The sequence below is a fragment of the Muntiacus reevesi genome, chromosome 22, assembly GCF_963930625.1.
Source record: "Muntiacus reevesi chromosome 22, mMunRee1.1, whole genome shotgun sequence".
NCBI classification, from domain to species: domain Eukaryota; kingdom Metazoa; phylum Chordata; class Mammalia; order Artiodactyla; family Cervidae; genus Muntiacus; species Muntiacus reevesi.
The window spans coordinates 1,037,423-1,050,678 of record NC_089270.1 but is presented as its reverse complement, the minus strand read 5'-3'; the positions used below and the strand labels follow the sequence as shown (position 1 = coordinate 1,050,678).

At 53.8% G+C, this 13,256-nt stretch overlaps 1 protein-coding gene across 7 annotated transcripts in view; it reads right to left on the bottom strand.

The window, feature by feature from the left end:
• The window catches only part of NSD2 (nuclear receptor binding SET domain protein 2), a 73,645-nt gene that overhangs the window by 11,572 nt on the left and 48,817 nt on the right, over positions 1-13,256 (bottom strand). For 6 of the 7 annotated variants that reach the window (XR_010660299.1, XM_065914484.1, XM_065914487.1 and 3 more), the window contains 5 exons: positions 12,553-12,671; positions 10,499-10,580; positions 9,313-9,437; positions 536-667; positions 322-445 (listed from right to left, as the gene is read on the bottom strand). Coding sequence is in view for 6 of the 7 variants with exons in the window: in XM_065914484.1 (XP_065770556.1) it covers positions 322-445; positions 536-667; positions 9,313-9,437; positions 10,499-10,580; positions 12,553-12,671 (582 nt within the window). In the remaining variant the exon portion in view is untranslated. Of the gene's footprint in view, positions 1-321; positions 446-535; positions 668-2,185; positions 7,081-9,312; positions 9,438-10,498; positions 10,581-12,552; positions 12,672-13,256 lie in introns of those variants that run through there. The other variant, XM_065914489.1, reaches the window with a different exon arrangement.

The following is a 13,256-nucleotide window of genomic DNA, read 5'->3' as shown; positions in this document are numbered from 1 at the left end:
GCGCCCCACAGCCAGCGCCGGGACTTCCAACAACTGGACCGTTCCGAGGAGTCCAGACACCCTCGGCCCGGCCAGGGAAGAGGAGGTGGACATGACTCCAGCCACATGGGTCGTCCCCACCCCTCCCCAGACGGCGCGGCTAACCAGGAGGCAGAGACCAGGCACGGGGGGCGGGGCGTGGCGCGCGCGGGCGGGGCGTGTGCGGGGGGCGTGGCGCGCGGGGGCGGGGCGTGTGCGGGGGGCGTGGCGTGCGGGGGCGTGGCGTGCGGGGGCGGGGCGTGTGCGGGGGCGGGGCGCGCGCGGGGGCGGGGCGGGGCGTACCTGAGGTGCACTCGCCACAGAGGAGGCGCCCCTCCGGCCTGCGGGAGAGGCCCAGGCAGGCCAGGTGGAAGGCGCCGCAGCAGGGGCCCTCGCACAGCACCAGGCTGCCCGGCTCCTCGCACAGCTGTGGGGAGAGGGCGGGAGGCTCAGGGGGCTCCCCGCGCCCGCCGACCTGGCGGAGGGAGGCCGCCCGGCCCCTGGCCCTGCACCTCACCTGGCACACGTGCTCCTTCCTGGCGGTGGCTCCCCGCTCGGACCTCTTAGAAGAGACGGACGCCTCGGTCTGGGTTTCGTCCGCGCTCTCGTCCGGGGACTCCGGGGGCTCGTCTCCGGGGCCGTCCGAGACCTGGGAGGAAGGAGGCGGACGACAGTTCACAGTGGCCGCCAGCAGCCCCGCCGGCTCCCCCCGGGCGTGGGCCCGCTGCGCGCCTGCACACACGGGGAGCGGCCCCGCCGGGTGTGCAGCTCGCGGTGTGTGGAGCGCGCTCGCCACGCTCCTTAGAGACGAAGTAACTTTTTGAAAACCCAGTTTGCTTTTACAGGTGAGTTAGGACGGGCAGGGGGCCGACGAGCCGATCTAAAAAGGGTCAGCGATCTTAGGCTAAGAGAGACGTGTCCACAGCCAACACTGTGTCACTTGCGGGCCTCTGAGGCAGAATCACGTCTCACTCTGGCTGTGGTCGGGTGGACAGCAACTCGGGACGCGGGGCTACAACGCGTGCTCCCCCAGAGCAGGGGCCATCGTCCAGACGTGCCGCCCGCCCCCTCCCACGGCCCCAAGCCTGCCGAGGGGCAGGGGGGCAGTCTCTGGGAGAGGCGGGCGAAGGCCCCTTCCTGCCGCTGGACACAGCCTTTCCCTCACAAGACCAGCAACAATAAACCTTTATGGATAGAAACCAATAAATCTTTAATCAGAAACCTTAAATTCAAATTTTTTAAAGCCTAAAAAATACATTTAGTATTTACCAGATGTTAGGCAAATAAACACTGAAAACTGAATTTTCAGCAGAGCAGAAGTAATAAGCTAATTTCCTGGTCACCTCAATAACCACAGCAACAAGTAATTATGACCCAGGCTTGCTATTTACCAAGAACACAGAACTAGAAACTCAATCGGGCCACGTTTTGTTGTTTTTTTTTTAAACCAACAAAACAAAATAAACCCTGGCAGCCAGTTCATCCAATTCTGGAGCTTTATCAGTGGCACTTCGCAGGTTTACCTCCCTGAAATGACAGGGCGCAGCGGAAGGAAAAAACCCTGACGAACAAAGGCGCTTCTGCTGACTTGAAACATGGAGTTAAGGTGTGCTGACCTCTCTGGGGTTTGCAGGCTGCCTGGCATCTGAGGGCGGCTGCCGGGTGTGAGCCCCCGTGCCAGCCTGGCCAGGCGCCTAGGGCTGACAGAGCCCCATCTCCAGAGAAAGCAGCCTGTTCCCTTGATTCCCCCACCTTCTCCCGCAGGAAGGAGACGGCGTGGACGGGCACTGTTGCCCGAGGCCCTTCCTACAGCTCACCGCCTCCTCCTCCACACTGGTGCCCCAGAGAAGGCAGCCAGGAGAATGCCCTGAGTGCAAACCCCGTTTGACGTGTGTGTCAGAGGCACCAACAGGCCGAGCCCCTGCCCAGACGAGTCTGCAGAGGCGCCAGGCAGCAGGTGGGCAGCGGTCCCCCGGCCCTGGCCCCACGCGGCCGCCTGAAAAGAGACCCGTGGGAGGGCCTTCACGGGGGCTCCAGGGACAAGCCCGGCGCCTGACCCAACACCCAGGTCCTCCCCTCGACAAGGCTGCAACAAATCTAAAAGCTAAAAAAGAAAAAAAAAAAAAATGCACGGAGAGAAAGACAGAAAACACAGACCAGTCCAGGGTCAAAGGAAGGAACAGCACCTTTTATTTAAGATTTACAGAAAAAGTGACCACGTTTCCACTTGGAGATATTCCTAAATTAACAAAGTCTGGTTTGAGGAAATAAACACTGAGTACATATTTTTGAATGGAAATATAAATGTTCAAGACACACAGGAGGCGCGTTTTCTGCCGGGCTCTAAGGTGCACATAAGCAGCAGACCTTACAACAGTGCAGTCCGTGGCAGGTGGGGAGGGTCCGCTGGCATCCCAGCGCGCCCCTGCCCGCGCCCGAGGCCCCCGCGCACCGGCCGGGGTCTGACGCACAGGGCAGGGCGGAGCGGGCGGCACCGGCGCTGGCTGCAGCTCCACCTCCAGGGCACCAGGGCCGGGCTTACTCGGAGACACATTCACCTGCACGGTCCCAGCACAGTCCCAACTCTCAGGCTACGACCTCTAGGGTGGGCTCCACATCCAACAGGAGGCGCTGGGAGAGACGCCCAGGGCCAGGGGGCGGGCGCAGCCGCCCCCCACGCACACCCGCTACCTACGCGCCCCGGCAGGGACACGCTCCTGTGGGCCGGTGCGGTCTCCGAGCGTGCCGGGGCCTCGTCAGCGAGACACGAACGGACACGTGTGCCTAGGGAACAGGCGAACCAGCTTCTAGAAGCGACTCGGGAGTCCCAGGCAGGCCCTACGCTCAGACAGCGTTACACAGTGAAGTTCAAATCTTTTAACAAACATCCCTTCACAAGTTGACACTACATCAGTTTAAATACAATTACAGACCTTGAACAACATATTTCTATAAACCAACATTACTTTTTGAGTTACGTGTTTGTAAAGGGGGAAACAGATCACTAGACGCACGTTCACATAGGGTGAGGGATGACAAGTGATACGACTGCTGTGCCGGGAGCGTTAATGAGCTTAAAACCAAAAGACTAATCTCAAACAGGTCTTCCAAGTTGACATCACAGTGAAGTATTAGGGTGGAATTAAAATAATTCATAAGTTAGTCATTCATCACCTGAAGTGCTACAATGCAAACAGAAGTTATTGAACATGTGTTCCAGCGACCCTTCCTCGCTGCCCCGAGCCCAGGTCTGAGTCCAGAGAGCGCACAGCCTGGCCCTGTCCTCACGCCACCGTCTAACCAGCAGCCCCGGGAGCCCCAACAGCCCCCAAGGCTGCCCTGGCAGGCCGTGGGGCTGCTACTCCACATTCAAGGCCGGCCCTCGCCACAGGTGAAAAGGAATCTCTACAACGTCCCGTGAACCCGGTGTGGTCCCAGCTGTGTCCCCAGCAGCTGCCACCCGCAGAGTGGGCTGAGGAGGGCCGGCTGGCAGCTGTCAGCAGAGGCCGAGCCCCCGAGTCCCCCCCCACCCCGTCCTTTCTGCAAGGTGCAAGATGCCCTGAATAAGCGGTTAGCACACGCTTCCAAACACGCACTAAAGAATTATGTGCAAAGGCCCCACACCTACACCGAGGCCAGAGAAAGCCCTAAGTGTGGATCCAGCACAGGTAGCTACCTGCGGAAGACGGTCAACCTCTCACCACTGGCAAGTAAGTCAGTAGTGACTTCTAATATTCTGCGTAAAACAGCAGAAACAGTACTTAGAAGGATGAAAATCAATTTCACTGACCAAAAATCCTAAAATATACAGGAGTCAGCATATTTCTTGGGAAAAAACACTGAAAGCCAATCATAGATTTGAGAGCACTTTGAGAAGCCTTTTCTAATAAGACAGTAGTATTTCAACTCTTTCAGCAAAAAAACTGTAATTTAGGTTCATAATCTAATAGATAAACTGAGTCCTCAGAAATTACTTCTGTTCACAGATTTTTAAAAGCTGAGGTGATGAAACTATTGATTTTAAAAGCATAAATGCTAGTTTCACACTGAGTCAAGGCAGCTCTCATCCAGTCTAAACACACACAAATCCCTGATCAGAACAAACTTAACAGTGAACTGATAATTAAAGGAGACAGATGTGTCTCAGAAGCTGTGACGTTAGAAGCCAAATGGAAAGGAAGTCAAGTCAATCAAGTCAACTTGCCGAAACCACAGCGGTCGTGTCTGCGGCCCCCTCTCCTCCAGGGAAGGGCCACTTTCTTGCTCAGCTGGGCCGCGCTCACCTGCCCGAGCCCTCCAGGAGCAGCCTCCAAGCTGGCACTGCCCGATCAGCGGAGGACGCGCTGCACTTAAAACGCCTACATTGCTACTGAAAGGGACAAAGTCTCAGCACTCCGTATGCCACCGCGGGGCCAACATCCACTCACAACTGTCTTTGGGGAGAGAACCCTAACTTTAAGCTCATACATGGGCACCTTTTATGTTTCTGGATCTAGATACTAATTGACAGTCTGAGTTTTCTTCTTTACACCATCTCTGAGACTCAGTGGGTGTGAGAGCCGCCCTGGTCTGGCCAGGCTCACGCGCTCTGGATCCAGCGTCCAGGCGAGCAGCTGGGCCCCGAGACCCAGGGGTGGCAGGCCTCCCCCTCCTCCGCCCTTCCTCCGCTGTGTCCAGCTGCTCCCATCCACCTGGCCACCAGACCTTTTGAACTGGCCACCCCTGTCTCCCTCCATGGACCTGAGTACTCCGCATAGAACATTCCTATGGTTTTGCATGGACTTCCATGAATACCACGGGGCTGGGCCTCCCAGAGACCACTTGGGGTGCAGTCTAACCCTTCCTGAAGGGTGGGGGTGGGGGCGGACACGCCTTGCAAGAGACACCCTCTGCTGCGTGTTTACTCTCAGCTGGGAGGTGCAGAGACAGGAGATACTGGAGAGTGGCGAGATGCAACCTCCCCTAACCCCCACGAGGACATCTCACAGAAAGGCAGAGAGGAGGGGAGCCTGCGGGTGGCAGGGGGCCGCTGCACTACAGTCTCAGGGGCCCTTTGTTTCTGGAATGGCCTCCACCTCTGGTCTCCTACTTTGCCAACACAGGTGTGGGGTGTGGAAGGGGTGCTCACGGCAGGGACCTTGTACGCAGTGTAACCAGACTGACCTCAACAACAGGCAGAAACAAACAGCATAACTCTGACTTCAGGAAGTGAAGATCGCCCATGTTACCCAGCACACAGTCCATCTGCACTCCCACACACACTACTGCTCATCTCTAAGGCCTCTCCAACCATGAGCCCCTTCCACTCAGCTCCTCCAGAAGCCAGAACGCCCTCTGGGGAGCTCGGCTCCCCCAGCACCCCAAAGCGAGACGCCACTGCATCCGGAGCAGACACAGCCACCCTTCCCGCTGGCCACCCTCCTGACGTCCCAGCCGAGGCTCCCTGCGTGGCCTCACGCCTGCCCCACGCACCCTCCCCACTCCGCTGATGCAGACTCCGTGCTGCTCGTGGGGCGCACCGAGTCCTCCCCATCAGAGGGAGGCTGGCCTGTGGCCGACTCTGACTGCACCTGTCACGTGTTGGCAGTTGGCAGGTTGGCTACAACTCAAACTTCCTCAAGCCATCCTCTCCCATGAGCCTCTTAACTTAAAGCCTCCAGGAGGAGGTTTTACTCTGGGTGGTGGCTTTTTGGACTCGGTCATTTTTACACCACTGTTTTTTGACATTTTACAATTTAGTGACTGGTTTCGGGGAATCCTCCACCATTCCTTTAGGAGCCGCGTGACTGCAACCATCCTGGAGGCCCACATCCTGCTATGTCTGAGCAGGGTCACTGGCCAGCCGCAGGCCGCACCCAAAGCGGGGCCGTGCCCAGTACATGCTGCCTCTGGGTCTACTTCAGCCCCATGAGCATCGTGCAGTCCCGAGGACCACTTTGCATGCCAAAGCAAAATTTATACTTTTGGATAAAAATGGAATGGATGATGATTTTATTATTTTTATTGTTATAACCATTTTTGTCACAATAGCGAACCACTAAGTCCTTGCAAGGTGCCAAGCACCCCAAGTGTTTTACATGCGGTACATTACTTAATGGTTTAGAATACAAGTATCAGTGAGAAACTCGTTAAACGTAAAACACATCTGAAGCGTCTGCTCAGCATGAGTCAAGTGCCACGAGCCTGGTAAAGTGAAGAGCCCCCGCCTCCGTGAGCTGACGGGCACACAGGCCTCTCCCCACCATGCGGACGCACGGGCCCTGGGGCACAGCAGGTGGCCGCCCAAGACTGAGACGCTTAACGTGACGGCCCACGTTCCGCAAAAGCAACCGAGGGAGAGGTGGGTGAGTAAGCTAGTGACAGGACCCCTAGAGAACGGTTACTGAACCAGGAGATTAAATGGTTCACAGCGATACTGCAAATGACAGTTTTTCCTATAAATTTACTACAGCTAGTGTCATAGTAAAACTGTTTAGTAAAAAAAGACAGAATCAAAAGTCTTCCTGCCTTTTATGTTGGAAATTAGTTTGCTATCTACAGGGCTGAATACATTCCATTAGCAATGAGAACAGTCAACCAGGACTCTTTTTAAAGTGTGCTGTTTGTTCTTTGTTTTTGAAGGTACAGATGCTGACATTTTTTTCAATAAAAATTCAGAAAGTTATGAACTTCAGGAGAAAAACGACCTCTAACAGAACGAACCCCTTCAGTGTCCTGTCCTTGTCGCAGGCCCAGGACAGGCCCTGACCAAGGGCACCCTTTCGACCACTGGAATATGAACGTGTTTCTGTTATGAGATGAATGTGACTGGTTAAATGGCCTTGATTAGGTATCTTACCTTGGTCTTAACATTTGTTATCTGTTTTCTTCATTGTGTGTGTTATTAATACCAGTAAAACAGACTATCACACATCTTCCATAACTGACTGTGAAAGCAGTGCCACCGAGTGTGCACGATGGCGCGCCGCCTGCAGCAGACATCTCGGAAAATTACAGCGTGTTAAGTGCAGCACAGAGCAGCTGAGTTCAAATCCAGCTTGGCTGATGTGGCTCCCACAAAAGCTGTTACCGTGAAGGCGAAAAAAATAAGAATTTGCTCTACTAAGGGAATTAGAAACGAAATTACAAAACACTTATATCACATTAACTCTTCCCAGGCCTCTGCCATGCAAGCGTGTGGCTGTCATCTGTCCTCACCGGCTGCAGCGCTGCTGCAGAAGGACTGCTCTGCTGTGAGTCTGACTGGCCACACACACCTGTTTGAGAGGAATTTAGACCGCAGCATGACCTAAAATGTCTGGAAACACCAACCCTGTGAAAGCTCCTTATTTTAGTCAATGGCAGTGAAAGGAGAAACTGTAAACACGCAAAGGGCATGTGACTCACCCTGAACGGGGCCTGACAACAGCAGTCCCGTGGTCACCCAGGGCCCACCGGAATCGGAGTCAGTGGCTTAGAGGGTTTCTTTACACACTGTAGTGCGTCTCGGGCTTAAAAAAGGCACTTAGCCTGGCCGACACTGTGAATGCCCACTGGAGTTCAGTAGTGTTAACACAGACACACACAAGCCTTCTAGCTCACCTAAAGTGAATTCTAACAAACAGTACAATTCTGTAAAAATGAACTCTAATGTGAGATTGACATATGCTGCGCGGAAGTGGCTGATAGAGAAAGCCTAGTGATCTAAATGTTTTTATGTAAGGGACAGAAGGCACACTATGGAATCTATGTGTCACCTTCAAAATGCAAAACGGTGTATGCATGTATCACCTCAATGTGTTTAATACATAATATACAGGTATTTAATAACCTATCTACTTCTGAAGTTCCAAATAATTAAAAATTAATTAAGTCTAATGACAGTAAAATGCTCCGTCAGTCTTCCCAAGCTCAGACCAGATGTCTGAGCCAGGGAGACAGGATTGCCCTGGTCCGAAGCAACCCAGGGCCCCTGACGGACGTCCTCCCCTCCGCCCGCCATCCTGGGGCGCTGCTCCAGGTCCACACCTCTGACCCACAGGCCTCATGACGAGGAACAGGAGATGAGACCTCGGTGACCTCGTGCGTTTCTGTTGATGGTATCGCTCAACAGTAGAAGTAAAAAAACCCCACCAAATAAGTGGTCCGAAGTATGAAACCAGAAAAACTCATTAAAAAGTTCTTTGACAAAACAGCTGACTGAAGAGAAACAGTCTACAGAACTGAAACTTGTAGTATTCCTCTTCTTTAGAGCTGCAGACCACCTTTTATTTAACGTTAGGATACGTGGACAAGAAAAACAGGAAAAAGCTTTGTACGGAACCTGCCTCTTCATGCGTCAGTCAGCTCTAGGGCCCCGTGAGGCAGACTACTGCCCTGTCTGGACAAACATGCATCACCTGCGCTGGCTCCACGACAGGGCGCCCTCCCAGCCCTGCCGCCCCCGGCTGCCCACTGGCCTGAGCGCCGGCAGAGCCCTCGCCCCAGAAGGCCTGCCCGCCTCTTAACGGGCACGGGCACCCGAGCATCCCCACCACAGCCCGCAGTGGAGGCCCCGTCAGCAGTGCCAGCTGCTGACCCACCTGCTGCCTTACAACCTGTCCCAAAACAGCCCAAGGTGAATGTCTCTTCAAAGACATTCTAGAGACAGGACTCATGTCCACAACGAGGAAAGGACCACAGGGATCAAGATAACCAGATGCTTCAACCTGAAAATAAGCTCCTTGGGCAGTCCTGAAACTGGGAATCCCAAACTCCCTCTGCACAAAAAAAGACCAGACCTCCATGCGGAGGTTGCCTCCGTTTGGTTTTTGGTCATGCGAAGAGGCAGGCCTGACGGTGGTGCCCTGGCCTGCGGGTGTGAGAGCCTCGAGCGGCTCCGTCCACAACGCGGGCCACCAGGCCCAGAAAGGAGGGCCACGGCCACGGCAGTCCTGACTCACCTCGCCGTCGAGCACTGAACAGCACACGAGGCTAAGCAGGAAGCTGGGGGCCCGCGGCCACGGACGCACGGGGCCTGCACACAGCAGCCCGCCCTCCCTGGGGGTGGCTGCCCTAGGCCCGCGGGCAGCCCGCCACCGCGGGTCAGCTCAGGACTGTGTGGAACATCAGAGACCAACATCTTGAAGACAGATTCCAAGCACAATGAAATGCATCCATACTGAAATGCAGTCACGCACAAGCAACTCACGCTGTGCACATGTTTCTACATGAAGCACACACAGCCCAGAGAACCTACGCTCACGGATCAGCTCTGACCTCCACCACACTCCAACGTGGGCAACTACACAGCCTCCACCCTCATTAAGATTTTACCTCGTTCTCAGTTAAGGACGCGGAAGGAGACGAGCTTTTGCTAAAGGTGAGGGTGGTGGCGGTTGCTGCGGGGGCCCGGTGGCGCTTCTTCAGGGGCTTGCAGGCATCAGACAGGTGTTTCGTGGCTGTAAGATAATTTCGGTTTATAAAATAAAGTTTGAAACCTTAAACCTTCAATCTCCCTCCTCCTTTCAAAGTACCCCTCTAATAACTGAAGTTCTAAAGATGAATTTTCTGGGCGCTAAATAACTCTTTGCTGTGGGACAATGAGGGCTGGTGAGCTGGGCGGTGACCAGCCCGAAGCTCGGCCTGGGCCTCACCAGCCCACCCCCACCTGGCGCCAGTCCCCCTGCCAGTCTGTCTGCAGCCAAGTCCCGACAGATCATCTCACCCACAAGGAGTCAGCATCTCTGAACAGAAGGCAGTCAATGTAACAATACCACTATCACACTCAAAACTATCAATTCTTTCTATAATCAAATATCCACTCTGTTTAAACTACTTACAAATACCTGTTTTGTTTTCTAAAAAAGTCTATTCAATTAACTTTTAAAAACCAGTATAGTTATTTATGCAAAATAAGGAAAAGAACCACTTTCAATCTTCTCTTACTCTGAATTTTATTTTCCTTTTAAATTAAGATTTGGAGATGGTAAGCTTTCTTCAGACAGATACATCAAAAACATAATTAATGAAAAGGTTAAAAAAAAAAAAAAAAGGTGGCCTGTTCCTCTTTATTATTTTGACAGCTATTTTCCCCAAATATTTTAAGCTAATTTCTTCAACACATATAACAGAGATAATTAGTCATTACTTTCACTTTAGCAAATACACATGGAGAACTGGGTGCTAAAAACAGTGGAATTTACCACAACAGCTAGTACCATCAAGTCACAAGCCTGGACATTTCTGATGTGAATCACCTTTCTAATATGACTTTAAACTGAAGACAGTAAAGCCGAGTAGAAGTCAGAAGAGCAACTTGGGTGAGCAGCGGCCGAGCACTGCAGGAATTTCCCACCAGAGCATGGGCCCTGCAGCACGGGCGCCTCCTTCCAGCTCAGCCTCCAGGCCTGGCCTCCCGCTCACCCGCCGTCCCTGCCCCCAGGGAGGCCCCCTGAGGACAGAGCTGGCGCTGCACCCCCAGCCCAGCCGGGGGGCCTGGCAGCAGTGCTGACCACATTACCTGCCTGGCTCTTCAGCGAGGATGCTGCCTCAAGGGCCTTGCAAGAGTTCGTGCGGGCTGTTTTGTCAGTGATCATCTCTCTCTGTTACAAAAAAACAAGAAGGAGAGAGGGAAGAAGGAGGGAAGAACAAAGATAAAGCAAAGAAAGAAAGAAAGTCTCCAATGGGAACTAACACAGTGGCTGGAAAGCTATACCGCAGAAACGCTCCTGTGGACACGTGCTCCGCACACGCATCGTGCGGCTGCCCACCGACCCCTCTCCATTCACAGGGGCCGATCTCCTGCCCACCCCACCCTACGCACTCGAAGAGCCTCCCGTGGGACCTCCTCGGCGCACTGCCCACCCTGTCTGCGGACTGCAGCAGACTGACTCAGAGGAGCCACCCTCCTACTTCGAGGGCAAGCCCGGGATAATTCCATCCTCTCACTGATGGTTTCCGGTTCTGAGACCAGCTCCACATAAAGTTCACACACAGAGACCATCAAAAGACACATTTCACAACGGAATAGCAAAAAAGAATTTTAAAAAATATCATGAACATGTATCTAGTGCTCAAATAACAATGTGGTCTGGACAGCACCTTGGCACCCCTGCCCCAGGAGGCTGTGGACCCCAGCGGGAACGCGGGCGTGGGGACCCAGCGGCAGGCGCAGCACGCAGCACGTGCCCTGGCCGTCCCAGCGCTCAGGGCGCACTGGGGGTGACACACGAGGCGGCTCGGTGAGCTTCGTACAAACCAAGCCAACAGCACCACTCTGTTTAAAATCACGCAGTACTTCCTGAGCCACTAGTTAGTAAATTTCTATCTAGCTACTTAATATGAATTTTGATATTTCAAAAGTCCAGGGTCATGCTTTTTTTTAGGTAAATGACTTATACAAATATTCCAAAGCAACCAGTGTCTGCGTTGTCGCCAGTAAAGGACCACTTCCCAGGCAGCAGTCAGAGGAGCCCCTCAGCCCAGGCCCGAGTCACTGGACACGGGCGGCTGAGTGGGGGGCCACCTGGCTCAGTAGCCAGCTCACTGCTGGGGCCAGCAAGGGCCCCGGGACAACGCTCTCCGAGCCAGGAGAACCGGGCGGGGCCTGCCTGCTCCTCTGAACTGCAAATACACCTTCAAAGAAATAAGACAGATGATGTGGTGGCTACATTTCTGTGCTTAAGCAATACATGGGATTTTTCCATTCTTTGAAATAAAACAATAAAAAGAACAACTTCTTGATTCAGACCAGTGAAAGTCAGTTTGGGAAATTCCCTGGCAGTCCGCTGGTTATTCCATGGCAGGGGGCCTGGGTTCAATCTGTGGTCGGGGAGCTAAGATCTCACATCCCACCACGAAAAGACCCCACAAGCCGCACAGCAAAGCCAAAAAAGGACAGCTTAAAGTCACACTCAAAATGGTAAATCAGAGTACAACTACCCTGGAAGAACTACCATTAGATAAACACACGCTCAGCTGTGACCTCGCTTCGTGACGACCCTACCTGGGTCCCACGACAGAGCACCTGGCACGGCCCACATGCTCCTCGCGCGCGAGCACCAACGCCAGACACGGCAGGCCCGGCTCCCTGAGCGCCCAGGCCTCGGTCAGCTCCGCGCTCCTCCAGGCCCCAGGTCGGCCCTGCCCTGGACACCACCAGCCCCCGCTGAGCAGGTCCCGGGGCTGCCTTTACATCAGTACCTTGTTGTTGCACCAAACTGGTCTGCACAGCCTGCCTAGTATCCCTGATTGTGTACACAATTACAGGAATTACTAATAAACGGGGTGAGTACATAAAACCTATTTTTAATGGATTTTTCAACTTCTTGTTGAAGACTAACATAGATAGTGGACTGTGACATTCATCTGTCAACTCAGTATTTACACATGGACTAACACAGCCTTCACTGAAGAGTTACTTTAAACATGTGATTTTACTGACTCAAAAACATCCAGTGTTACTCAGTGTTCAGACCTGCTGAATTCCCTGGCAGACAAACGCTTGCTCTCCTCAGTGGCCTCCAGGAAGGCGCTCCCCAAGGACACCCCCACGGCTCAGCCCGGCGTAGCTACCTTCCGCAGGCCGTGCCTGTCGGTCCTCAGCCTCTTCCTGGGGGCCTCCTCAACGTCAGTGTCTTCGCTCAGGTCCTGGGTCCTCTTTGTGTGGTTTCTTTTCTTCCCGTTTAAGTTACCTTGGGATGGGGATGGGGAAACCGACATGAAAACCCTTCCACAAACCACCCTCTAGGGCGCCAAGCAGCCGCCCAGTGCGCTCAGGTGCAGGTCCAGCTGTGACGGCCCCCCGAAACCCTGCTCGTTTCCGGGCCCAAGGGTCACAGGTGGAGCTCTGGGCACGTCCCACGTGGCGGAAGAAACCCTGACCTCATCCAGAGGCGAGCATCCTGCCATCTGTTACACAGCATAAATGTACCCAGGAATTTGAGAAAATCCTTCACTTGCGTTCAAAGACTAGTAGAATTTAAGTCAAACTTAAAAAATATAAACGACCTGCTACTTTTAACACATTTCCTTAAAGAAGCATCTTAAGGAAAACACGTCCATCTGCAAACTAAGCACCTTCTACGCAGTTGTGGACAGTGCACATTGGTGTCCTCAGGGTGCCCACCTGACCCGAGACTTCAGGGGCCCACCAGCACTGACAGAAAGGTAGCACGTAGGCTGAGAGCGCAGGTCTAGAGAGACGGCTGATCTCAGCACGCCGAGGTCTACTCAGTGCAAACCCAGGACTTGCATGTGCAGGACTGCATCACAGAGAT